The sequence below is a fragment of the Lupinus angustifolius genome, chromosome LG09 (genome assembly GCF_001865875.1).
Source record: "Lupinus angustifolius cultivar Tanjil chromosome LG09, LupAngTanjil_v1.0, whole genome shotgun sequence".
NCBI lineage: Eukaryota > Viridiplantae > Streptophyta > Magnoliopsida > Fabales > Fabaceae > Lupinus > Lupinus angustifolius.
In genome coordinates, this window is record NC_032017.1 from 1,353,301 (window position 1) to 1,378,691 (window position 25,391).

At 29.1% G+C, this 25,391-nt stretch overlaps 2 protein-coding genes and 1 long non-coding RNA gene across 4 annotated transcripts; 2 read left to right on the plus strand and 1 right to left on the minus strand.

Annotated features, from left to right (window-relative positions):
• LOC109357138 (COBRA-like protein 4) lies at positions 11,468 to 14,057 on the plus strand. Of its 2 annotated transcripts, XM_019600889.1 has the most exons (6): positions 11,468 to 11,623; positions 11,723 to 11,802; positions 12,370 to 12,826; positions 12,918 to 13,065; positions 13,293 to 13,570; positions 13,671 to 14,057. In XM_019600889.1, the coding sequence occupies exons 1-6, from the start codon at positions 11,572 to 11,574 to the stop codon at positions 13,952 to 13,954; spliced, it is 1,299 nt and encodes a 432-aa protein (XP_019456434.1). In that variant the 5' UTR covers positions 11,468 to 11,571; the 3' UTR covers positions 13,955 to 14,057. The 2 variants fall into 2 exon arrangements, with proteins under 2 accessions (XP_019456434.1, XP_019456433.1); XM_019600888.1 differs by having other exon boundaries at positions 11,468 to 11,802.
• Positions 14,696 to 18,847, minus strand: LOC109357139 (protein COBRA-like). The gene is made up of 6 exons (XM_019600891.1): positions 18,580 to 18,847; positions 17,288 to 17,367; positions 16,213 to 16,669; positions 15,854 to 16,013; positions 15,501 to 15,772; positions 14,696 to 15,233 (listed from the first exon to the last, which is right to left on the minus strand). The coding sequence occupies exons 1-6, from the start codon at positions 18,659 to 18,661 to the stop codon at positions 14,944 to 14,946; spliced, it is 1,341 nt and encodes a 446-aa protein (XP_019456436.1). The 5' UTR covers positions 18,662 to 18,847; the 3' UTR covers positions 14,696 to 14,943.
• LOC109357140 lies at positions 17,376 to 18,185 on the plus strand. Its single transcript, XR_002108829.1, has 2 exons — positions 17,376 to 17,893; positions 18,027 to 18,185. It is a non-coding gene; the product is annotated as an uncharacterized LOC109357140 (long non-coding RNA).

Consider the following 25,391-nt stretch of genomic DNA (forward strand, 5'->3'; position numbering starts at 1 on the left):
CTTCACGTTTTATTTTTATAAGGAATTGAATTTTAAGAACTAAAGTAACATATTATTATTGTTCAAAAGATGATATGAACAAAAAATGAAACATCACAAACATTTCTTCATCTTTAAATATTCTAATATAGAATTTAAATTAAAACTTTAAAGAACATAAATAATATATGACGACCATTTAAAAGAAGATCCCAAGAAAAAAAGTCAGTCAACATGATCTTTCCTCCACCTTTATTATAATTTCATTAAAATAATTGCTATTTATTTGAATAGAAACTTGTTACTCAATATTTAATTAAAAGATAATTTTTCTTATAATTTTCACAAAGATTTGAGTTTATATTTTTTATTATCCCTAATTAATTTTTTATTTTTTTTATAATTATCATAAAGATTTAGTATTTATCATTTTGATTATCCTGATTATAATTATTATTAACCCTAAGGTTTATTATTTATCCTTTCGATAATTAGTAATTATGACAAAGATTTTTATATTTTTAAGATAGTTGTTTTGGTGAACAAAAACAATGTATCACAGGCTTTCAAAAAGGATAATAATATGAAGAAACGAACTGAATAATATTTTATACGTCCTATATTCATAATAATATTTTATACGTCCTATATTCATAAAAATATTTTCTCTTAGAAACGAACAAAAAGATTCTATAATTACTGATGAGTTTCAACAAATCAATAATTAAAAATGTATATTAGTTTTTTATTCTTTATCTAATAGCCACCAAATATGATAAAATAATCAATTTCATTCGTTCTAATTCATCTTTATTATTTACCAAAGAAAAAGTTACCTAAAAATTCAGAATAATGCATAAAACTACATTTTTCCAATTAATTATTTAATAATCATTAATTACTATTATTTAATATTATTATTATTATTATAATTGCCATTATAATATTAAGGGAAAATTCACAAAACTCCTTTAAACTTTGTGTTTTGCAAGTATATACCTTAAACTATTTTTTCTTCCTAATTACTCCTTAAAATTTAATTATTAGTAAAATTGGTCCCTACGTACATGAAATTTTAAATTAATAACAATAAAATCAAAATTAAACACATTAAATTACTTTACAAAATCAGTTTTAATCTACTTAATTTTACTTTTACATCCTCTTCATTTTTAACTATAGAGTAAGAATAAGAATTTGCGTTCAACCATTCTTTGTCTTTTATTAATGTGGCCATAATCAGTATACGGAAACTTAATTCATGGACACTATAAAATGAATTAGGGAAATACCTATTAGTTCTTAAAAAGAAAATATTTCACCTTATAATAATTGATACCTTAGAAACTTCTTGTTTGCTTCATTACCCCTCATGCACCACATTGTAAATGGGTGAACACAAATTCTTACTCTTATTCAACAATTATAAAGGAAGAGAGTGTAAAAGTGAAATATGTAGATTAAAAGTGGCTTTTTAATGTATTAATTCCAATTTGATTGTTACTAATTTAAAACTCTTTTTTGAGACTCTTTTTATGATCCCACTTCAAGACTCTTTTTTTAGACAGGAAATGGAAGATTTCTTGAGGAAGTTGATTTTGGGAAGGAAGAGAACAAAATGAATATTTTCTTTGAGGAAGAACCTGTCACTAGTAGTGATCAAGTTTTTGTGTCTATTACCATTGAAGGAATAAATTCGGTAATAGAAGATAATGTTCACAATATTGTCCCTGACAATATTTCAGAACAAGACAACAATGAGGTTCTCCCTCAAGTACCTATGGAACAAATTCAACAACCTCAAGAAGTAGAAATGTCATTAAGGAGATCCACTATAGAGAGGAGAAGTGCAATTTCTGATGATTATATTGTATTTCTTCAAGAACATGAGGATGACATTGGGTTAACAGAAAATGATCCATTGAACTTATGTCAAGCCATGAAAAGTTCTAACTCTTAAAAGTGGATTGATGCCATGAAGAATGAGATGAAGTCTATCCATGATAATGACGTTTGGGATCTTGTCAAATTACCTGAAGGTGCAGAACCTATTGGTTGCAAATGAATATTTAAAACCAAGAGGATTCAAAGGGTAATATTGACAGATATAAAACTCGTCTAGTTGTTAAAGGCTCCACTCAGAAAGAAGACATTGATTATAAAGAAATCATCTCTCCAGTATCTTTGAAGGATTCTTTTAGAATAATATTGGCACTAGTAGCTCATTTTGATTTAGAGCTACATCAGATGGATGTTAAGACTGTCTTTCTTAATGATGACATTAAGGAAACAATCTATATGGTGCAACCAGAAAACTTTGTGTCAGTTGGCTCAAAGTCTATGTATGCAAATTAAAGAAATCCATCTATGTGCTGAAACAAGATTTCGTCAATGGAATGACAAATTTCATTAAGTTAGAGGCAAATAAAGTTGAAGATTGTGTATACCATAAATTCAGTAGGAGTAAATTTATCTTCCTTGTATTATATGTCGATAATATAATGCTTGCTAGCAGTGATATGAGACTATTGCATGAGACCAAGAGATTTCTAACGAAGAATTTCGAAATGAAAGATCTTGGGGAAGCTTCTTTTGTATTAGATATTCGGATACTGAGAGATCGCTCTCAAGGTATCCTAAGCTTATCACAAGAAAGCTATATAGATAAAGTCTTGGATAGATTTGGCATGAAAGATAGTAAACTAGAGGATACCCCTATAGCTAAGGGAGACAAATTTAGTCTTGAACAGTGCCCCAATAATGACCTTGAAAGATACGAGATGCAAAAGATTCCTCATGCATCTGCAGTAGGAAGTCTAATGTATGCTCGAGTTTGCACACGTCCCGACATAACATTTGTTGTGAGAGTTTTGGGCAGATATTTGAGTCATCCTGAAATGCATCCTTGGAAGACAATCAAACGTGTTATGCGTTACTTGAAGAGAGAAAATGAGTACATGCTCACTTATCGGAGGTTTGAGAATTTAGATATCATTGGGTACTCTGACTCCGATTTTGCTGGATGTCTAGATAGTAGACAATCCACCTCTGGATATGTGTTTGTATTGGCTGGAGATGTTATCTCTTGGAAGTCTGCAAAACAAACACTCGTAGCCCCTTCAACCATGGTTGCGTAGTTCATAGCTTGTTTTGAATCATCAGATCATGGCATATGGTTGTGGAATTTTGTCATTAGTTTACATGTGGTCGATGGTATTGAAAGACCATTGAGGATTTATTGTGACAAAAAGTCTGCAGTTCTTTACTCCAACAACAATAGGAATTCTACAAAGTCAAAATTCATTGACACAAAAGTTTCTGGTTGTGAAAGAAAGTGTTCAAAATGGACAAATTTCCATAGAACATATAAGGACAAATTTTATGCTAGCTGATTCACTAAGGTTTTGGTACCTAAAGTCTTTCATGAGCATGTTGCTTATATGGGTGATGTTCCTTATGATACCTTAGTTTAGTGGGTGTCTATATGTTTTATGATTTACTTTGGATGTTATATACAGTTTTTTATGGATAATAAAGAAGATGGTTTATTGCTCCATTTTGACATTGTGCACTGTAACTATTGTATTACAACTAAAGACTTTGAATTGATCTCACTAAAGAACAAAGAAGAACCAGTTGGAAATAGACATGTTTGAACTCACATTGCATGAAATTTCCATTCACTCATCCATATTTGATATTTGTCATTGAGTATATTAATATGGTGATCATCGTGGTCGAGTCACGCTTGCATGTGATGAAAGTCGCGGTGGTTTCATAGTTGATATATGAGATGGACCAGATTGTATTAAGGAGAAGTTGTAAATAACATACATATACGCGCCTAAAGAACCTGTGATATAATTGTATCAGGAAGATATGAAGCCCAAATGGGAGATTGTTAGAAATTTATAATTTCTAATTAAGGTGAGCATCATATATTTGATACAATGATATCGACTATTTATTTTAGGGGTTACATTATAAGTGATCTAATTACTAGTATCTCATAGATTTGTAAAAGCTGATAACAGATATAGGCTTAATGAGTGGATACCCAACACACCAAATCACAAATAGTTTTCACCTCTCCCTACTAGAGAGAAAACGAAGGTCCCAAAAAGAATTCAGGATTTGGTTGAGGAAGATCATCATACCAAAACTCTCTCAAAAGGTATATCAAAGGAGTAGATCAGAGACCATGAATTCAGAGATTCAGATATGACTTTATATCCTTGTTTTATATTATGTGTGAGAATCATGATATTCAAAATCCTAGAATTGATATTTCACCAATCATCAGGAAATATCTAAATATATATTATATGAAATACTATTTTCTTATGTACGTATAAAAAATAATGTGTTATAGTATGATATATTATATAAACACAATACAAATATATATATAACTTTCAAGTTCAGTATCTATACATTATTGTCATGATGATTTTATATGATCAGTATATCATCAACTATTTAATTATTTATGTTTTTTTCTTTCTATTTAAAATTAAATAATGGGTAATGAATGAATGATAAATATCAACATATTACCATTTTTTAGTAATTTATTACTATATCTTACTAGATATTGTGATATGTTTCAATATTTTTGACCTAATTGTGTAAGATAGGATTGCGAGATATGGAAATAGTGCTTAGGTTTTCACAAAAAAATTAGTAACCTTTGATGATGAAACTTAAGTTCTGAAAATAGAGATTATATCCAAATCATTTCTTAAGATGCTAAAACATGACTTTGGAATTCAGTTTCAGTGTTAGATCTGAAAAAGTTTTTGTTTCTTAGACCAGCAAGCAACAATGTTTGGACCAAAAAAATAACAAAGAATCTTAAATAAACTTCACATCATTAAAATCAGAAGCCATTCATTTTTATGAATATGGAAAAAGTTCAAATTTTGTCTTTGTATTTTGTACTAGTAATGGTATTCCCAAACACTTTTCGGCAAGGAACTAATCCCTTTTAGGATGTGTGGATGCCTCTTTCAACAAGTATCGCTCCTAGGAATCGAACTTTGACATTTTGATTATCCTAAGGATCTAGCAGGGCCTTACACAACTATGTCAACTACTTATTTGCCTTTTGTAATTCAAATTCACATATTTATTTCCTTTTTATTATAGTGTCTTGAAATAGACTAGAGTTCTTAACAACCAAGCATTTTTTTTATTTTTAACATAAGATAAATTTGAAAATAAAAATAAAGTAAAACTCAATTTTTGGAAGAGAAAAATTCCGCTAATAATTTTGAGTTTTATACATTGTCATTATATTATTCATCATTCATATTTTATTATCATTGACTCATTGACGGTTCAAAAAAGTAATTCAAATAAATAATAAATTATGTATTGACTATCTATAATTTTTTCACAAATATTATATAGATATTACATTCTTTTTCGAATGCTTACGCTTCAACCTATTATTGCATGCCATCAATGTACATTTGCTTCCTCAACAATGTCATACACATTATAATTGAAAAAGCAAAAATAATATTTTGATGTTTAAATATTAATTTTACATAAAATTTTGAAAAATAAAAAAATAAAACTTATATTTTTTAATTAATTGATTAAAATAGTAAGATATATAAATGTCCGTGAGGTTGTTGATTTTTTTTTAATAAAGTAGGAGATAATAACTGCAAAAAATAATATCCCTTCCTTTTTGGACATTGATGTGGACGTGATTGAAAATTCAGTGGATAGTAAATGGTTTTATCCAATGTAGTAAATTTTATGTAATTAATAATAAGTAGTGAAAATCAAAGAAAATGATGAGCTCTTGACAAGGTTAGATTAATAATCCAAGAACAAACAAGAGAAGGAAGAAAGAAACAAGATGAATAATACCTCTTAATCTTTTATTGAATGTATATTGAAAAAATATAATTGAATTATCTTGTAAGTGAAGAAGAGAACTACCTATATATAGCAATTAATCCTAACTAAACTAACAACTTCCTAACTAACCTATACACTAATTTGACACATGTTAAATATGTTAATTATACAAAAACAAGTTTGTTAAATACATAGCTTTGGTCAAGGACAACTGATTCGGTCATATTGTTAGTGCCATGGTCTGTTATGTCCCTATGGTCATCGGTCAGGATGCTCTTGATTGGCACGGTCAGGATGCTCTGTGCCTCGGTCAGGATGCTCTGTGCCTCGGTCATTTTGGTGCATATAATATCATGTGCCTCGGTCGCCTCGGTCAGACTGGTGTGAATTCCCTCGGCCCGATTGTTGTGCGCCTCGGTCAAGCTGGTGCGAATTCCCTCAATCATATCCATGTTGGTTTCCTCAGTCAGGTGCATGCTGGTGCAATATTTCTCGGCACGAAATTGGCTTGACTGATGCATAAGTTGATGTACACCAAAGGAGTTGAAGTATTGGCTTTATATAATGGTGCATAAGATATGCAAGACTTGTTAATAATTAGCATGTTCATATTCTCTGATGGACCTCACAACATGCATTTTTTCTTCACAAATTTAATTTGTAAAAAAAGTAACAATTATTTGAATTTTCCTTTTTTTTTATTGTGGACACTTTTATATTAAAAGTTACCTAAATTTTGAATTTGTTAAACTTTATAACAATATTGTCAAGGTTATTCTTTTTAAACTGTTCAATAAAATTTTGAGATAAAAATCACCAAAAGTTGATAATCACATAAGAAAACATTTAGATTCCAAAATATGTATTTACATTATATTATAATTTATATTCTAAAATAAAGAAAGGCGATTCCACATGATAATTTAAATTTTTTATAAATGTTAACCTCTCTTGAGAATTGATCTTCAAGTAGATGTTGTTTTGTGCTCTTAAGCTCTTCTAATGAGTTTATGTGTGAGTCATTGAGGTTCACCAAGTGGTTGGGATTTTTCAACTTTTGTTTTACTCCATCTATCTTGATTTATTTTCGATGTTGTTTCTTGAAGAATTATATCTTTTTGATTTATCATCTTATGTGTTGTATTAAAGTATTAAGTGATTTATAATAATTTGGCTAATCCTCCTCATATGTATTAACTTTTTGGTTGGAGTTACACCAAATTATTCTAACATTCATGACGTGAGAGACAACTTTAATATTAGGGTTAACAAATGTTCATTCCTAAGAATTTCTGAAATCTAGATGATTCATTTATAAAATATGAATCATTCCAAATATGGGTTTACAATATGATTCATTTATGAGCAGAAGCTATGGTGAATTATTCCAAAATATATTGAAATTTTAGATTTCTCCTATTACTCATAGATTGCCATTATCTAATCATAGTATTGGCAGATCTTGTGTTAGTGAATTTAGAAAAATAATTAAGTGAATATTTTGATATGAATGCTCTTAAGTTATCATAATTGGTCCATTAAATAAAATTTATTTTTAATGTTTATAAAAAAATAATTATTGAGTTGAACAATAATTAAAAAAGAAAACTGCATGGGAAAAATCTTTTTCTCTTAGATTAGATTTTTTGATGGGAAAAGACAGTTTTATTAATAAGTACTTAGGTACAAGATATTACAAAAGTACAATGATGAGAGAATTACAAAAAAAACAAGCAGTTAGTTTGAGAAAGGAATTGATTTCAGTCACGTTAGTTTCAATATACTTTTGTTTAGAGGAAAAGGATCTACTGTCCTAAAGCATGTCCTAAATTTTGTCACAGACCAATCATTTTATGTCACGGTTAAAAAAAGTAAATATTTATAATTTTATTAATTTTTCTTTATTGTGATTAGTTAAGAACGTGGTTGGGAACAGCAGATCTTCATCTGTTTAGGAGGTTCTTACTTAAAATTTCAACTGCAAGGGAAAAAGAATCATAGAATGCGTCAAAGCGTGATATACAACGGCAATTGTGGAATATATATTTTGATTGCCAAAAGGAGAATTCTATCAATTTTAAATGATCTTTATAATATATTCAAAAGAAAAATACATGTGACAAAAATAATCAAGATAATTAAAAAACACAATGGCGAGAGTGAGAAACCTAAGTAGGGTAAGGTAAGGTAATAAAGATATGATACTCCTTCAGTTAATCCAAAGTTAAGATTTCACCTTTATAGAATTGACAATAAGCTGCATAATCGGCTAGCTTGAGTATACAAGAGGAATGAAATTCATGGGCACATGTTACTCCATTAAGTTGAATAGTATTTCATTCCTTGTATTCTTCAATGCAAATAACACATTCACTTATTTCTAAGATTGAAACTTTAATTTGTAAGGTTATTGTGTGGGGTTGTCTCTCACTCCTTATACCTTCAAAGTGTACTCTAATTGGAGGGTAGCCCTTCATCTAGAGGTACAATACCTACACTTTCTAAATGATTTATGAAATGCCAATACATCCATAAAGCAATATATAGGACTATTAATCCCTTTAAACCATATGGGGCTATATAAGAGATGATAAAGGCAACTTTCATAAATTCTAGAAATAATAGAATGATGATTAAGGCAACATCATTACAAAGGCCAAAGCTATTACAACACTCCATAGTCATGAAGTATGTTGAAATTATTACTTAGGCTTAAGAAGAGAAGGTGGAAAAAAATACTCTTGCAAATAATGTGATGGAAAAGATATAACACTCTACCCTATTTATACTAATGTTAGACCCTCTAATTATATGAAACAAAAATAATATATAGAGAAATTGATCTTTGAGTAAATTACACTGACACTCCCTGAGTTTTAGTGAAATTACACAAACCACTCCTCACTTTTTTACACCTACACAAACCTCCCTTAGTTTTTATACTTTCATTACACTGATCACCCTTGCATAAAAAATAAGTGTAATCTTTTAAACAAAAAATGTGATAAATGCAATTAAGTTAAACAAAACATGATATATCGTAGACAAATCTAAATAATATACAAATCAATATATCTTTATTATTTTTGGTTACAAAATGCATCAATAATTTTAAAGAAATATTGTTTAAATCGCTCTTATAATATAGTGTAACGAACCAAAAAATAATAAAGAAATATTGACTCATATATTATTTGGACTTGTCTCTACAATATATCATGTTTTATTTAACTTAATTGCGTTTATCACATTTTTTGTTTAAAATATTACACTTATTTCTTATGTAGGGTGGTCAGTGTAATGAGTATAAAAAATAGGGGAGGTTTGTGTAGGTGTAAAAAAATGAGGGATAGTTTGTGTAATTTCACTAAAACTCAGGGGATATCAGTATAATTTACTCTTGATCTTTTGATATGTTTTGAGATATCTAAACTAGTTTAGAATATAATTATGATACAATATTAGATTTACTCTTCCTCTTCAAATATACTTTTTATTGTTTAACAATAAGATATCATTAGATATTTTATATATTATAAACTCCTCTCAACTTAAAACTTATTAAACCTTAATTATATATATAGGGAGGGATGTTTATACCCAAGTTAAGTTATATTAGTTACACTCAATTTTAGTGATTCATTTTCTTAAATTCAACGGATCAAAATGGTAAAACTTAAAAATTATTCAAGATTTCTCGTTTTCTCTCTCACCACTTATTTCACTCACCCTTTTAATCTGTTGGATTAAAGAATGTAATTGAGTATAACTAATATAATTTAAATTAGGTGTAAACGGATCTATCCTCTATGTTAAGTTAATGTCTGTAACACTAAGTTTTTTAGGTGTAACATTGTTAATAGTCAATTTACAAATTCAAATCTAAAGGTTTTTAGTTTGGTTAATTCAAAGGTAATAACCTTATGATAAGTATAACACTTAAGTTCTGATATGACCTTTCAAACAAGCATGCTACTAGTAACATTATAGTCTTGACATGCGACCTCTCTAACCCATAAAACACTAAGTGTATCACTCATCAACTTAAATACTTTCTACAGTATTTTATTCTCCACAAAGAGGAATCTCTCGCAACTCGAACTCATGACTTCAATGACAAATAATTATTATTATCATGAGTCGCTATATATAGCTAACTACTTTAACTATTGACCGCTAAAGTTACTAAAAACGAAAATGTATAGTTATAAAATAGGAATACTTCCTATTGACACCCATCAAAATTTTATGAACAAGAATGGCAATAAACAAATGGGCAAAGACTAAATATTAGTAAGTACTACCATACTTTTATAACACCTTTTTCACGTTTTAGTTTGTCTTTTTGTAAGATAATTTTAAAAAAAAATTATGCACAATAATTCTTTTTGTTAATTTATTGGGTACCCTTAGATTAATTTATTGGGAAGATAAAATTATTAATAAAATAAAAGTAGAATATAAGTAATTCATTTATAAGTAATTCATTAAAAAAAAAACTACATACAACTATTAACAAATCTAATTATATAAGAAATAGTACTACTCATTTTCCTTAATAAACAACCAAAAGAACCTTAAGAATGAAGGTAATATTTGAGAAATGTTATGTTGAAGCATTGAAAGATTTATGCATCAGGTGGGTTGTCCTTTTTTATAAGTAAGGAACTCACTATCACTCACCTTGCTTGCTTCAAACTCATGTTCTAGAAAAGTGACTCATGTTACCTAATATTATTAAGCTATGTACACATGAAACCATAATACTATAATCAAAGAAATTAAAATTGAAAAACAAGGAGAAATTATTACATGCACATTAATGATTTAGAAATAAACTTAGTTATTCTAAATTAATGTTATCACTTTCAAGAATATTCATTTCTTGACTACTCAATCATACTTTTTATATTTATGCACTTATATAATGATTTTTAAACTTTCCAATATATAGAGAAATAGAAAGATATAATCTAGAATGTAAAAAGAGTAATGTTTTATCACCATATTACTTACCATAAAGCTTAACATAATTGGTAGATAATTAACTTCTTTACACATGAAATTAGTAGTTTGATTCCTATAATTTATTCGCCTTAAAAGGGATTAATTTTTCACTATCATCTTAAGGACACTTTATCACACAAAAAAGTGGACATTATTTTCTACAACAAGAAATATACTCACACCATATAATATCCATTTTAATATATAAATATATATTCATTTTACTTTAAATCTTTATCATTTAAATAAGATATTATGATTCATATTATTTTTTTCTTATTTCTCATGAGGTTAATTGTTCTCCCTTGAGTATAACATGTTTTTTTTTACAAACGTTTGATATTTCATTTCACATTGGGTTATGCATACCCTTTATCAATCAATGAAATCTGAAACAATTTTTCTTCTCTATGGATCACTGATAAAATCATATTATGGTGAGACTAACCCATCATAGAACAGAATCACTGACCCTATAACATTATGTTCATTCTTGTATCTCCTGAATATTCTGGTCAGTGCCTGTTGCTTTAAGTTATGGGAACTTAAACAGTGATTTCAAATGTGAGATAGTGATATAACAACTATTAGGTGAGATATTACACCCAATGCCATTGCATTAAGCTTAAGATACTCCAAATCTTACTGAAAGAAAGTACTTAGTTTTGAATCCAATTTTCACAGTTGATAACACATCAAAGGATTAAGGAAATGAAGCTTTTCATATTAGCTTTGTGTGTTATTGTCATATTCTCTTATGCATGTGAGATAAAAGTTACACTCTTTTGCTCATTTAGTTTCACTTTAACTTGCATTGTTTTTTTTTATATTTTTAATATTGTTTTGTTCTTTCTGGTTGTAGCTGCTTATGATCCTTTGGATCCAAATGGTAACATAACTATCAAATGGGATGTTGTGTCTTGGACAGCAGATGGATATGTGGTATAGTACAAACTGCATTGCTGCTTGTTTTATATTTTCTAGGTCATACAAAGTTCCGAAAAATATCGATCGGTAGATTCATGTATATGTATAAAACACAATTGGGAGGGGTCTCGGCTTAGGCGCTTGACTATACCTTCGGAGATTAGTCTCTTCCCCAATCGGGCGAGAGGATACTCTAGGAAACCAACTTCTGTCATACATTTGGTAGATTTGTAAACAAAATAGGACAAACAACTAAAGTATACTATTTTGGTTCATCCGAAAGGAGTGGAACCAATGTTTTAAATTGTCATCGCGGCTGATGCGATGTGGATTACATTCGTGACAACGTAAAAAATTTTGTAATTAGAGAAATGTTTTTGACTTTGATCTGACTTATTGCGATCTGATGCGATTGTGTCCCGATGCGGCCACATCTAAGATAGAACATGTAATGAATGCTACCTAAGATTAGATAGAATGTCACAACTATGCACTAGCATTGCAATTTATTGCAAATCAAGTAAAATAGATGTAACCATTCATCTAATGAAATAGCATGTTTTTGTCTATCATTTTGACTAGGCAGTGGTAACAATAAACAACTTCCAAATATTTAGACACATCATGAATCCTGGTTGGACATTGGGTTGGTCATGGGCTAAGAAAGAAGTTATATGGTCTATGGTTGGAGCACAAACCACAGAACAAGGAGATTGCTCTAAGTTCAAAGGGAATGTGCCTCATTGCTGCAAGAAAACTCCAATAGTTGTGGACTTACTCCCTGGGGTACCCTACAACCAACAATTCTCAAATTGTTGTAAGGGTGGAGTTGTTGCAGCATGGGGCCAAGACCCTTCAGCAGCAATATCATCATTCCAAGTTAGTATTGGACAAGCTGGTACCTCAAACAAGACAGTTAAACTTCCAATGAACTTCAGTCTCTTGGCTCCAGGACCAGGCTATACTTGTGGCCCTGCTAAGATTGTTCCGTCGACTGTTTTCCTTACGGCTGATAAACGCCGCAAGACTCAAGCGCTAAGTAAGGTCGCTAACTTGGCAATATCAGTTTGGTCCCCTATTTCATCATATATATCAAGTGTCAAGGTTTCATTTGTTTTTGTTTTATGCAGTGACATGGAATGTTACCTGCACATACTCGCAATTTCTGGCTCGGAAAAACCCAAGTTGCTGTGTATCGATGTCGTCCTTCTATAATGAAACGATTACCCCTTGTCCTTCATGTGCCTGTGGCTGCCATAACAAGAAGAGTTGTATCATGTAAGTCTGATATTTTAAACAACTAATGACCCCTTCAAATCTAACAGCTAGAAGAATAACAACCAAGTCTTTATCCTACTAAGTGGGGTCGGCTACATGGTTCGAACGACGCCATAATGCTCTATCATAAATCACACTCATTTACAAAACAACGATCTTCATATCTAACAACTAGACAGCCTAATAGAATTTCCGGTTGTTTTCTCACATGTTGGCATGGCATGCAGGAGTGACTCTAAATTTCTCAGCATGAAGGGTATCCATACTCCAAAGAAAGACAATGAACCATTGCTGCAGTGCACTCATCATATGTGCCCAATCAGGGTACACTGGCATGTGAAGCAAAACTACAATGACTATTGGCGAGTGAAGATCGCCGTAACGAATTTCAATTACAAGATGAATTACTCCCTCTGGACACTTGCTGTTCAGCATCCAAATCTTAACAATGTCACTCAAGTTTTCAGCTTTGATTACAAGCCTATCCTTCCCTATGAATCCATAAGTAAGTGTCATCAAATACATAATATTTCGATTTCAATTATGTTCTACAAATCAATAACTTCAAGAATAAGTAATCTACTCTATTATGATTCTGTATGCAGATGATACAGGTATGTTCTATGGCATGAAATATTTCAATGATCTATTAATGGAAGCTGGACCATCTGGTAATGTTCAATCAGAACTACTTCTTCGAAAAGATAAGGATACATTCACATTCAAGCAAGGATGGGCGTATCCTCGAAAAGTCTACTTTAACGGCGAAGAATGCATGCTACCACCACCAGATACATACCCTTTCCTCCCGAACTCTGCCCCGAAAAACCTACTTAACTTTACCCCGGCATTCATTTTCTCATTGCTTGCCTTGCTAGCAGTTATGTGAATTGGTACATAAGCAGGTAAGAATTTTCATGTGAAATTCTGAAGCCAAGTTTTCCTACAATACACATATAGTAACAACAGATATGAAGAATCTAAGGCTTTTTTTTAATAAAAAAACACCCAACCAGACACATGAATGTGTTTTGTGATTCATGAGCAACAAAAGGATGCTAAATGTAGCTATTAGCTTCACCAAACAATGGTTTTGTCTGAATCTTGTAAATGCTTGTATTGGAATGGCATATATTGAATATATCATCTCTATCTTATTCTGTTTCTGGTGGAAACAAGCGAGCAATCAAATAATTAAAGAGAATAGGGAGAACAGAAAATAACACAAGAAATTTGGTAACAAGTTCAGCCAATTATGCATACATCCCGGCAGCGTTGAGAGACTAACACTATGCATTAGAAAATAAGGATTTGTTTTTATAGTTATTGTTCTCATTTTCACATTAGGTTTACATAACACATACATAACACATAAATATATAGTCTCTACCCCAACTCATTTACATCAGCTCAAACACATAACTTGTATTTCTATTATCTCGAAAAAGGTCTGACCCACTGGAATATGAGTCATTGCACAAGAGTTTCTTAGACAATATTGAGCATGACAAAAATTATATCATGACACAAAGTAAGAAGCTGCAAGTAAAAGGGCCAATAGCATTTCAAAACCACGTATGGTTCATGAAGTCTATCTTTTCATGTGACATGTTTGTTGTATATATATATATATATTTATTATAGTTGCATTTACAAATAAAATAAGGATAAATACAGCACTGCATTACAATAGATACAAATAACAATACAGTATCAAATTCTACAACCAATATCCTTAGTCTTTTGTATATATAATAGAACACCTAAGCTACTCTTGAATTCTACAGCCAAATTCCAAATTGACATCACAAATGAGCCAAAACTGGTCTTAGAGAAAACTTTCTAATACAAATTTCAGTGCTAACACAGACAGGAACCTTAAACATATGCATAAAATACTAAGGCTACCAAAGAAGACATCACTAAAGCAAGCAGAGAAGCCTGTTGCTGAGAACCGGCGTTAGGTAGCCATGGATAAGCATCAGGTGGTGGCATCACACAATTGTCACCATTAAAATAGATTCTTCTAGGAAAAGCCCAACCCTTGTCAAAAGTAAAAGTTGATTTATCCTTTCTGAAAAGTATCTCGGATTGTACATTACCATCAGGACCGGCTTGATTAAGAAAATCGTTGTAGAACTTAAATCCCCAAAGCATTGCTGTATCATCTGTTAAAAGCAACTTATTACGGTCATTTCCTTACAACAACAACGACAACAACCAAGTCTTTATCCCACTATGTGTAGTCAGCTACATGGATCGAACGACGCCATAGTGTTGTATCATAAATTATATTTATTGACAAAGGTTTTCGGATATACTACGAAAAAGTGACAACACGAAAACTGCATTCTATATTCGATTTAAGGAACTATCAGTAGTTTATGTAGGAAAGATTGCATGTCCATGAAATGAAAAAGTTAGAATACACTTACTTATTGTTCCATAAGGAGTTAATGACTTGTAGTTGAAACTGAATAGTTGAGTCACATTGTCTAAGTTTGGGTGTTGAACAACCATGTTCCAGTCCGAAAAATTCATCCGATAGTTAAAATTAGTAATAGTGACCTTCACGCGCCAGTACTCCTTGTAATTAAGCTTAACATGCCAGTGGATTCTGACAGGGCACATATGACTAGTACATTGGACCAAAGGTGCAAAATTATGCTGTCCAGAAACAACCGATGCCAAATGCGGCGTATTTCCACTGTAAGTACAGAGAAAGGAAATATAAGAACATGTGATATTAGTTTCTAGAAGGAAATCACAGTGAGTGATAAAAGCCTACTTCACACATGCCCCTGTCTGAGATGAGTTTCCCTGGCAGCCGCATGCGCATGTCGGGCATGGTACGATAGTATCGTTATAGAATGACGAGAGGGAAACACAGCAAGTTGGAGTTTTCTGAGCTAGAAATTGTGAATATGTGCATGTCACATTCCAAGTCACTGCAATAAATCAGATTAATGTTTGTTAAGGTGAATGTATACTGCTGGTTATTGCTAATAGTAACTCAAAAACCGTAAACTCGGATCACTTCAGCACTAGATTTTGTTACCAACGAAAACAACTTTGTTGATAGGAGGCCGAGGACTAAAATTGTATTTAGAAAACAGTGAACATGAACATAAAAGTTATATAGCTTACTGAGTGCTTGAGTTACTCTCCTTTTGTCTGCTTGAATGAATAGAGTCGGTTTCACAATTTTCGCAGGACTACAAGTATAACCTGGTCCTGGTGCTTTCAAGGTGAAGTTTTTCGGTACTTTGACAGTTTTGTTTGTAGTTCCAGCTCTACCAACACTAACTTGAAATGATGAAACTGAATTCGCTGGATCCTGTGCAAACGAACTGAGTACCCCGCCTTTGCAGCAATTGGCGATTTGCATATTGTAAGGTGTTCCCGGAAGTAAATCCACAACTGTTGGATCCTTTTTACAACAATGTGGAGGGGTTCCCTTAAACTTTGAACAATCCCCTTGTTCAGTGGTCTGCCCTCCCATCATACTCCAAATTACCTCCTTCTTTGCCCATGTCCATCCTAATGACCAGCCGGGCGACGCTATATGACGATATTGTTGGAAGTTGTTCATCGTAACAACAGCCTGCACATTGAATTCATTTTAAAAATCTAAACAGCTAAAAAAAGGCGGTCCAGTGCACGAGGCTGTTTCCAAGATTTGAACTCGTAACCTCATGGTCACTAAGCAACAACTTTATCGTTGTATCTAAACAGCTAATGGAACAAAATTAAACTCAATCCATCATAAAAGGCTATAGAAACTAATATAACAAGGTAAGTCCATTTACATATTTGACTTTATTCAATAATCTTACAACTTAAATAGTTAAAGCACAGTTGAAATTCTTTGAAAACAGTTCAGAAGCATGTTAACTAATTCAAATTCTGTAACATTTTAATTAGAACCAAAAAAATTTTAACTATCAAAATTTTCAGCTAGTTATGTAGTCCAAAATGTGCCAACCAGTAGAAAGAAAATGAGACAAGCATTTCAACACCATGCCTAAAAAAAGGGCGGCCCAGTGCAAGAGGCTCCCACTTAGTGGGATATATGCAGCCTTACCTCGACAAGCGGAGAAGCTGTTTCCAGGATGTGAACTCGTGACCTCGTGGTCACTAAGCAACAACCTTACCGCCGCGCCGAACTCACCCTCTTATTTCAACACCATGCCTAATTGTGAAAGGAAAAAAATATACTTACAACATAACCATCAGGTGTCCAGCTTATAATATCCCATTTGATTGTGATATTTCCATTTGGGTCAAGTGGATCATAAGCATCTAAAAGAGAAAAAGCCAACAACAAGTGAAAAGTGATTAAAAGGAAAGGAGAGAAGAAAAAACAAAAGTACATGTTGGAACATAATGTAAATCTTCATATAACATACTCTACATTAAAAAACCAATGACAATGATAAGACATGAAAACTGCAAAAAAATATGAGAACAAACACATTTCATGGATTTGCTTAATTAGCAATGATCCAAAAAAGGAAAAAAGCTAGCATATTGGTTATGTATAACTAAGGACTATCATGAGTAAGGAACTAATCTCTTTCGGTGTGTATGGTTGTCCCTCCCACAAGTATCATCTCAAGTAATCAAAACTGAACCTTTTGGTCTATGTAGAGATCTAGTAAGATCATACACGACTAGACTAACGTCTTCTTACCATTTATGTCAATTTCTAATATTACCTTATTTTTACATATTTTAATACCCATGTGATTATTGACTCCATGCTTTACACCCCAGACATTATATAACCTTCCATTTCAATATAATTGCATACTACCAATAAAAAAGAGTGTAATATATATTATATTATCCATCATTTATTTGTATTAATATTTTTTATAAGTCAATAATGATAAAAAATAAATGGTGAATGATGAAACTTTTTTACATTTTCAGTGCATACACTTATTCTCATAAAAAAGTGAAAGTACTCAAGAATTTGAACACTGATGACATTGAAATATGAATTATTCCATTTACAGACAAAACTGATAACAATTTGAACAAATTGAACTAATTTTTAAGTACACACTCATTTGAGCAATCATAACTTTACCTTAAAACATTACAAACTCCAAAAGGAAAAAGAGAAAACTTAATTTTCACTTGATTCAACTAAATTTCAAATGCTAAACCAATTCAAATAAACTGATCCAAGCACTTTATTAAAAGATAATCAGATCAATACAAAAGCTAAATAACATATTTTCATCTTCTTTGTTCCATAACTAAAGACTAAATTTTTCAGCAAAAAGGCCTCAAGAAGCTAATAAATGATCAAAAGTTCCAATATTTGAACCAAAAAAATCAACTTTTTTTACCAAATTTAAAGACCAAAAGTTGCATATTTCACAAACATTCATTTCAAAAAATTCTATTAAGCTAAAGAAAACTTAACAACCCATTAAAGAAAAAGACATAAAAAATTAAAATATAAAAACTTTAGTGAGAAATAATAACAATAATGGGTTGAACCTGTTGAAATGAAGCAAGTACAAGATAGAAGAAACAAGAACAAAATGCAAGAATTTGCTTTGGGTATAAAAAAGATGCCCATTTGTTTTTTGTTGGTGCAAAATGAATATGTGGATTATGGTGCTCTCAACTCTAATATGTAAACAACTCAAGTCAAGATCTGTGACAGAGAAGAATGTAGATAAAGAAAACAAGAAAATGGAGAAAATAAGAAAGAGAGAAAGTGCGTGTGGAAAATAATGTTAGGACAATGACTACTATGTTTGTTCTAGAAAATGGTTCAAAATATATATATATAGTACATATATAAATAGTAGCTGATATCATTTATTTATATTATTTTTTGTTTTATTAAAAATATTAATAATAATTCAATATAAATGATTAATGATATAATGATAGTTTTTTTATATTGTTTTTTTTTGTTTTATTAAAAATGTTAATAATAATTTAATATAAATGATTAAGGAGATAGTGTACACAACTTTTTTAATTAATATTTTTTTTCTTTGCATGAGAAAAAGGATGTTTGTGAAGTTGGCTCTTCAGATTAAGAAAGGTATATATGCAACTGTTATCCTACTTGATTTTCACTTTGCAGCTGTCAGAAAATAGTTAATTTTCTTTTAGTATTTTATATATTTCTATGTGTCATAGATGAGACATTGAATTTTCTTTTAGTATTTTATATATTTCTATGTGTCATAGAGTTAATTTTCTTTTGCTTTCAAAGTTCTAAAATGTGAGAATAGTTGTTTTTGTAAGATTAAAAATATATGCATATCATTTTTTTAAATAATCATTTGACTAATAACTTATTTTTAATCTTAATCGTGATGTATGTTTGTAAGACTCAAATTTAATATTATTTTCATTTTTTATGTGAGAAATGTTGTAGTTAATTTATATATATATATATGGGAGCTACTCAAGTAAGTGAGAACATTTCTCATATAAAAATTATGAGAACAATAAATATAAATCTTACAATCAATGATGAATTGTTAGGATTAAAAGTTAGTTATTGGTCACATGATAGTCATGTGCATGTATCTTTTAGTCTTGACCATTCAAATAAAATCCAATAATTCATATTAACTATTCTCATTTCTAATAATATCACATTGTTATATATATATATATATATATATATATTTGAAGTAGTTGTTTCTTATTTTTGTAATGTGTATAATTTCTTTTTGCCATATTGCCAATATTTAACATTTGATATTCTCCTAATAGATTTTATTTGTGCTCATATATTTGTTCAATACACTTAACTATTTTTCTATACAATAATTAGTGTTCTGTTTGACCTTTTCATCATTTTCGTTTCTTGGTTCTTTTCTTTTAATTTAACTACTAAACTAATAACTTACCTTCAAGCAATGTGGGGAATATGTTGAAGAATAATAAATGTTACAAATAGCTAAATAAAAAATAAATTTTAATGATTAGATAATAATAAAGTTCACTTTTATAAGCACTTATCATTTATTTAGTGCATAGATATTATTTAATTTCAAACTTTTTAACATGATCTTAAAAGATGTAAAGATCCTCATGAATGAGGAGAAGGGACCATCATGGGAACTTTCCATAATATTAAGAAAGAATAATGTTTGAATTTAAAGTAAATAAATATTAAGAATGTTAATCTAGAATTATTTATTACAAATATTTATGTAAAAGTAATATACATTAAACAATGCAAATAACCACTATCATATTGGAGACGTAATTAAAAGTTATAGTTACATGTTCTTTACAATAATTAACATTAATATAATGCTTAATTAAAATTTTAATATTTTGAAATATAATAAATTTGGAAAAGAATATTATTCATATTTGAAAAAACAATATTGAGAAAAAAATTATAAAGCTTTCAAATGCTTTTTATTAACTCAATGACATTTATTATGGATGTTAAATCAAATGTTTAGATTGTAACACAAATAACAAAAGGTAAACACTGATGATATTTATTGTAGAACTAAATATCAAATATGTTTCATTAGAGAGTATATGTGATTAAACAAAATCATGTTATATCATGACAAAAAGTCAATAATATATTAGACAAAAAAAACCACTAATAATTTCTTATTCAAGTGTCCTAGAGAAGTTTCAAAGTTTAATTTTCTTGTCCCTTTCTAATAAAATACCTAAGTTTTTTTAGTCAAAGAACTTAGCCTAAAAAATATGATATGGAGTAGTATATGATTAGTTGTATGATGAAAACGATTCGTATATGATATATCTATATATCTATCTATATATTTAATAAAAATAAAGGTCACACCTATAATAACTTCATTATCAATTTCTTATGGGATAGAGGTATTGGGCGTATCTTGATCTAAACTTTAAGTGATAATAATATTTAATTATAATTTATAACTAAAATTAATTGAGTAACAAAAATATAAAGAAACATATATAATTGGATCATAAATAAAATTTCAGCTATTTTTTTCAAATCACTATGTTGTTTATAAGAAATTCATCTTCTATCTTACTATATAATTTTATTTATTTATCTTCATTGTTGAAATGATATTTATGTAGTACCTGAACCATAATAGCTAAGATAAGACGAATAACTTAATAAAACAATATATGACTAACGACATATGGTTGAGAATTTTTCAAACTTAAATGATTAACGAGATCAAGAACAAAATGTTTGAAATTGACATTTCAAAATAATATTTTGTTGCTCATTGAAATTCAGATGATAAATTTTTTGGACAAAATATATGGATATTATCAATATTAAATGTTTTTTAAGCATTCTTATGGTAGTATATCTGTATATATTATCAACACATACATAATTTATTCCATCAAATTTGTATAACCAGTTATACCTGTAGTATTTTTTTTAAGACAGATGATCTACTTAATCTATGATTAAGTTAAAAAAAACATATTTCATATCTTAGTCATTCATTCTATGGAAATCTAATAGTTCAGATCTATTGACTAATTCAAATCACGTGAATCATTATATTTTCATAGAATGAATGATTAAGATGTGAAGTATCTTTTTTAACTTACTCATCCCCTCTCATTTTTTAAATAAAAAATGTGTTACAAATATTTCATATATAGTTTCCTATATAATTGGCTCCATTTTGCTTATATTTTGTGCAACTAGTTATGTACTTGCAATATTTATTTTCGTTAAATATCTTTAATTGTTTTTCTTCACACATATATATTCTTATATATCTATTCCGCCTTTCCCTTCAATAATTTAGATCCATTCTTGTACTGAGGATATTTTAATTTGGAGCAATTGAGTAAATATATATTGAAAATTAATACATTTATGAAACTCATGTAGGAACAAATATAATTTTACTAACTTCTAATGCATATTTATTTTTTATGCAAGTCAAAATGTTGTATGTTAAAAAATTTTAAGAACTAAACAGGTGAGGCCGCTTATTTAGACTAGGCTTTTTTATAAATAGGTTTGGTTTACGCTTTTAAATATATTATTTAGTTTAACATTATATAAAATCTCTATTAAATCTAGATTAAATTATATTAACGCCTTTGAGTTTTAGTGAAATTATACAAATTAATATTCTACTTTTTACACTTACAAAAGACCCCTAACTTTTATATATACATTATATTTACTATCACTGTATGAGAAATGAAAAAAACATTTTTATTAAGTTAAACAAAATATAATATATTGTGGAGACAAATCCAAATAGAAAACGAATCAAAACATTTTTATTATTTTTGGTTTATTACAAAATGCATCAATAATTCTAAGAAGGTATTGTTTAAATAATTTTATACTATATTGTAACGATAAAAAAATAATGAAAATATATTGAATTATATAATATTTGTATTTGTTTTCATTATATACCACATTTTGTTCAATTTTATTACACTTATCAACTTTTTTAAAATTACATTTATTTCTCTTACATGGATAGTCAGTGCAATATATGTATAAAAATTAGGATTTTTGTAAGTGTAAAAAATGAAGAGGTAATTTATGTATTATCACTAAAACTTGAAAGTGTCAATGTAATTTACTCTTAAATACAACACGTGAGATTGCTTAAATATATTATATGACAATATCATATTATATTGCAATATTTATGTCAAAATTTATACATATTTATTATATTATCGAGTATTCATTTATATTAACTTTTTGAATAATCAATAGTTAAACATGAATAATATAAAATTGGTACATTATCAATCCAAATATGTTTTTGGCATTAATTATATACTATTTTCTCATGAAAGAAGCTCTTCCTTCCAAACAGCTCTGAAGTACGATTAATGTTAGTTTTTGTGGTAATTAGTTTGCTGATTTTTTTCTTCATTCTTTTAGGTTCATTTTTCTAAATAAAATAATAATAGTTAGTTGCACCTACCATGTCAAATAGTTTTTGTTTTTTTGGTTCTTTTCACATAAATAGTAAATAGAATAAAATAATAATTAGGTGAATTCAAATTAATTACATGATTAATTCTTTTTAAGCAATGTCTCGGGTTCAAGTCTTGTGAATGAAAAAAATGTCTGTTGAGAGAGTTAGCCTCACGTACCTATGAATATTCCCAACTCGACAAGATTGCATATAATACGAAGATAGTTATAGGAAACCAAAAAAATTAATTATTAATAATACAAAAAGCTATAGTTGACTAATTCCTATTCACAATCAAAGCCAGCTAAAGTCTGAAGATTCTAGAAAGCAACTTGTGGCTTGTGCTACGTCACTTCTCCCATCATTTTTTTTGTTTTTTGTTTATTAATATTTTGTAAATAAATTTGTTTTGTTTTCCTTTAATTATTTCATTTTTAATTAATATTTTTCTCTAATCATTAATGTTGTGTTTGTGGACACTGCAAAAGAATAAATTAAATAAACAATTTTTAATCTGATTCTGTTTTGATACCTCTTAAAAAATATGAATTTTATTATTTATTTTTGCACTACAAAATCTAAGAACCAAAAGGGATCACAGAAAGAAAAGAGTAGAATTTAACTATTTCAAGATAATAGAAAATTTAGAGAGAGAAAATAAAATATAAAAAGGAAAGATTACTTGTAAAAGAGAGAAAAAATAGAAGGTGAAGAAAATAACTAGTATTTGATATAATGTAACACACTGTGACTTCAATTATAAATTTGTATTATTTTTATTATTTTCTAATGTTTAATTTAAAATATATATTATATACACATTAGTTTTTGTATAAGATAAAATATAATTAAATAATATTCTATCATAATTTAAATTGTGAATTTCTATGTAATGAACCTAAACATTTTAAAATTTCTGGATTTCATTTTATCTAATATCATCTTTAATGTTTTTTTAATTCCACATATATAAGTTATTTACTTCTATTCGACATATTTTATTTTTCTTTCATCCCTATTTTCACATTGTTCGATTCAGCATATAAGGCATTCAACCTTTTTGAACATATAATTAATAATATAAAAATAAAAAGAGTATAAAGGACAACAAAATAAAAGAACTTCTATCAATTACGAGATTTCCAAAAGTGTTAATAACATTTTATTAAAGTTCTTAACTATATATATATAACCAGTGAAGTTAGGTAGGGAGTTCGATCTTTGCCATATATAAAAAAATGTCAAAAGAGATAATTTCTAATTATCCACATGAGATTTTCTAAGGATATATTGTTTAATTCACTATTTTACTATTTTTTAATGAATTAAGAATAATGAAGATGCATTAATTCTTATACTATTTGGACTTGTTTATACAATATATTATATTTTGTTTAACTTAATTACATTCATCATCATTTTTTGTTTTTAAAAGATTATACGTACACATCTCTCCTATAGGTAAGGTATAGGTAGAGTAATGCAATAAAACCAAAAACAGATAGAGCAACTAAACTATAAGATAAGTAAACTTCTCCAAACCATACAAGTGCACGCCAAACCCATACAAAAGGTTTGGGCGGATGAAATCCTTCGTGAAGTGTTAAAATGGAAGTTCTCGCTCATTGGGAGGTACCAAATAAATGACTACTCTAATCGGGGTTTTGAGCATAAAGATTCCTCTGACCCGTAAAAAGTGGACCTAATCCTTTGGAGGTGTGGCAATACACTTAAGAAATTATTCCATTGAACATATTCTCCCCTGGATCCCAGAATAGCGACATGGACTAAATGTCTTGTCCAAGCCAAGGAACTGACTTCGAATAGTCCTGATAAATGATGATTGAGTATATATATAAATTATAGATGATCTATGTAAGTGAAAAAATGGATGAATAATTTACGTAATTTCACTAAGACTTATCGGTACTAAGGTAACTTACTCGTAATTTTTCAATCAATCAGTGGCATGGAGTCAAAAAAATGATAAAAAATGTGTACTCCTATTTTAAAATGTATAAAAAAACCTTAAACATAATTTAGGTTGCAAATGGTGATTAGTGGCTGGTGGTTCTCAACATGTAATGGTGCTTTGGGCACTCTATTTAGGAGTGAGTATGAACTGAGTTGAGTTGAATAACAATTTATCCTTTATTTGGATCTGACTTTTCACCTAAAGGTAACTCAATCTTAAATGATGACTAGTCAGCCTTTGAACCCGACTCTAGACTCGATTAAATATAATAGTGCATATATATTTTAGATAAAGTGTTCTCATTATTACTTATCATTATGAATATGTAATTTGACATATAAAATGATTATGTATATTTGGTGTTAATCATGTATATATCTGAAAAACCAGAGAATCAATAATATTTTCGCCTAAATATGTGT

Excerpts from the sequence above, each read along its gene's own strand:
- LOC109357139 (XM_019600891.1), bottom strand. The coding sequence starts at position 18,661 with ATGGGCATCTTTTTTATACCCAAAGCAAATTCTTGCATTTTGTTCTTG. Across the intron at positions 16,014-16,212 it reads GAGAGTAACTCAAGCACTCA|TGACTTGGAATGTGACATGC; the intron begins GTAAGCTATATA and ends GATTTATTGCAG. Across the intron at positions 15,773-15,853 it reads CAGACAGGGGCATGTGTGAA|TGGAAATACGCCGCATTTGG; the intron begins GTAGGCTTTTAT and ends CTGTACTTACAG.
- LOC109357138 (XM_019600888.1), top strand. The coding sequence starts at position 11,572 with ATGAAGCTTTTCATATTAGCTTTGTGTGTTATTGTCATATTCTCTTAT. Across the intron at positions 11,803-12,369 it reads GGACAGCAGATGGATATGTG|GCAGTGGTAACAATAAACAA; the intron begins GTATAGTACAAA and ends CATTTTGACTAG. Across the intron at positions 13,571-13,670 it reads CCTTCCCTATGAATCCATAA|ATGATACAGGTATGTTCTAT; the intron begins GTAAGTGTCATC and ends TTCTGTATGCAG.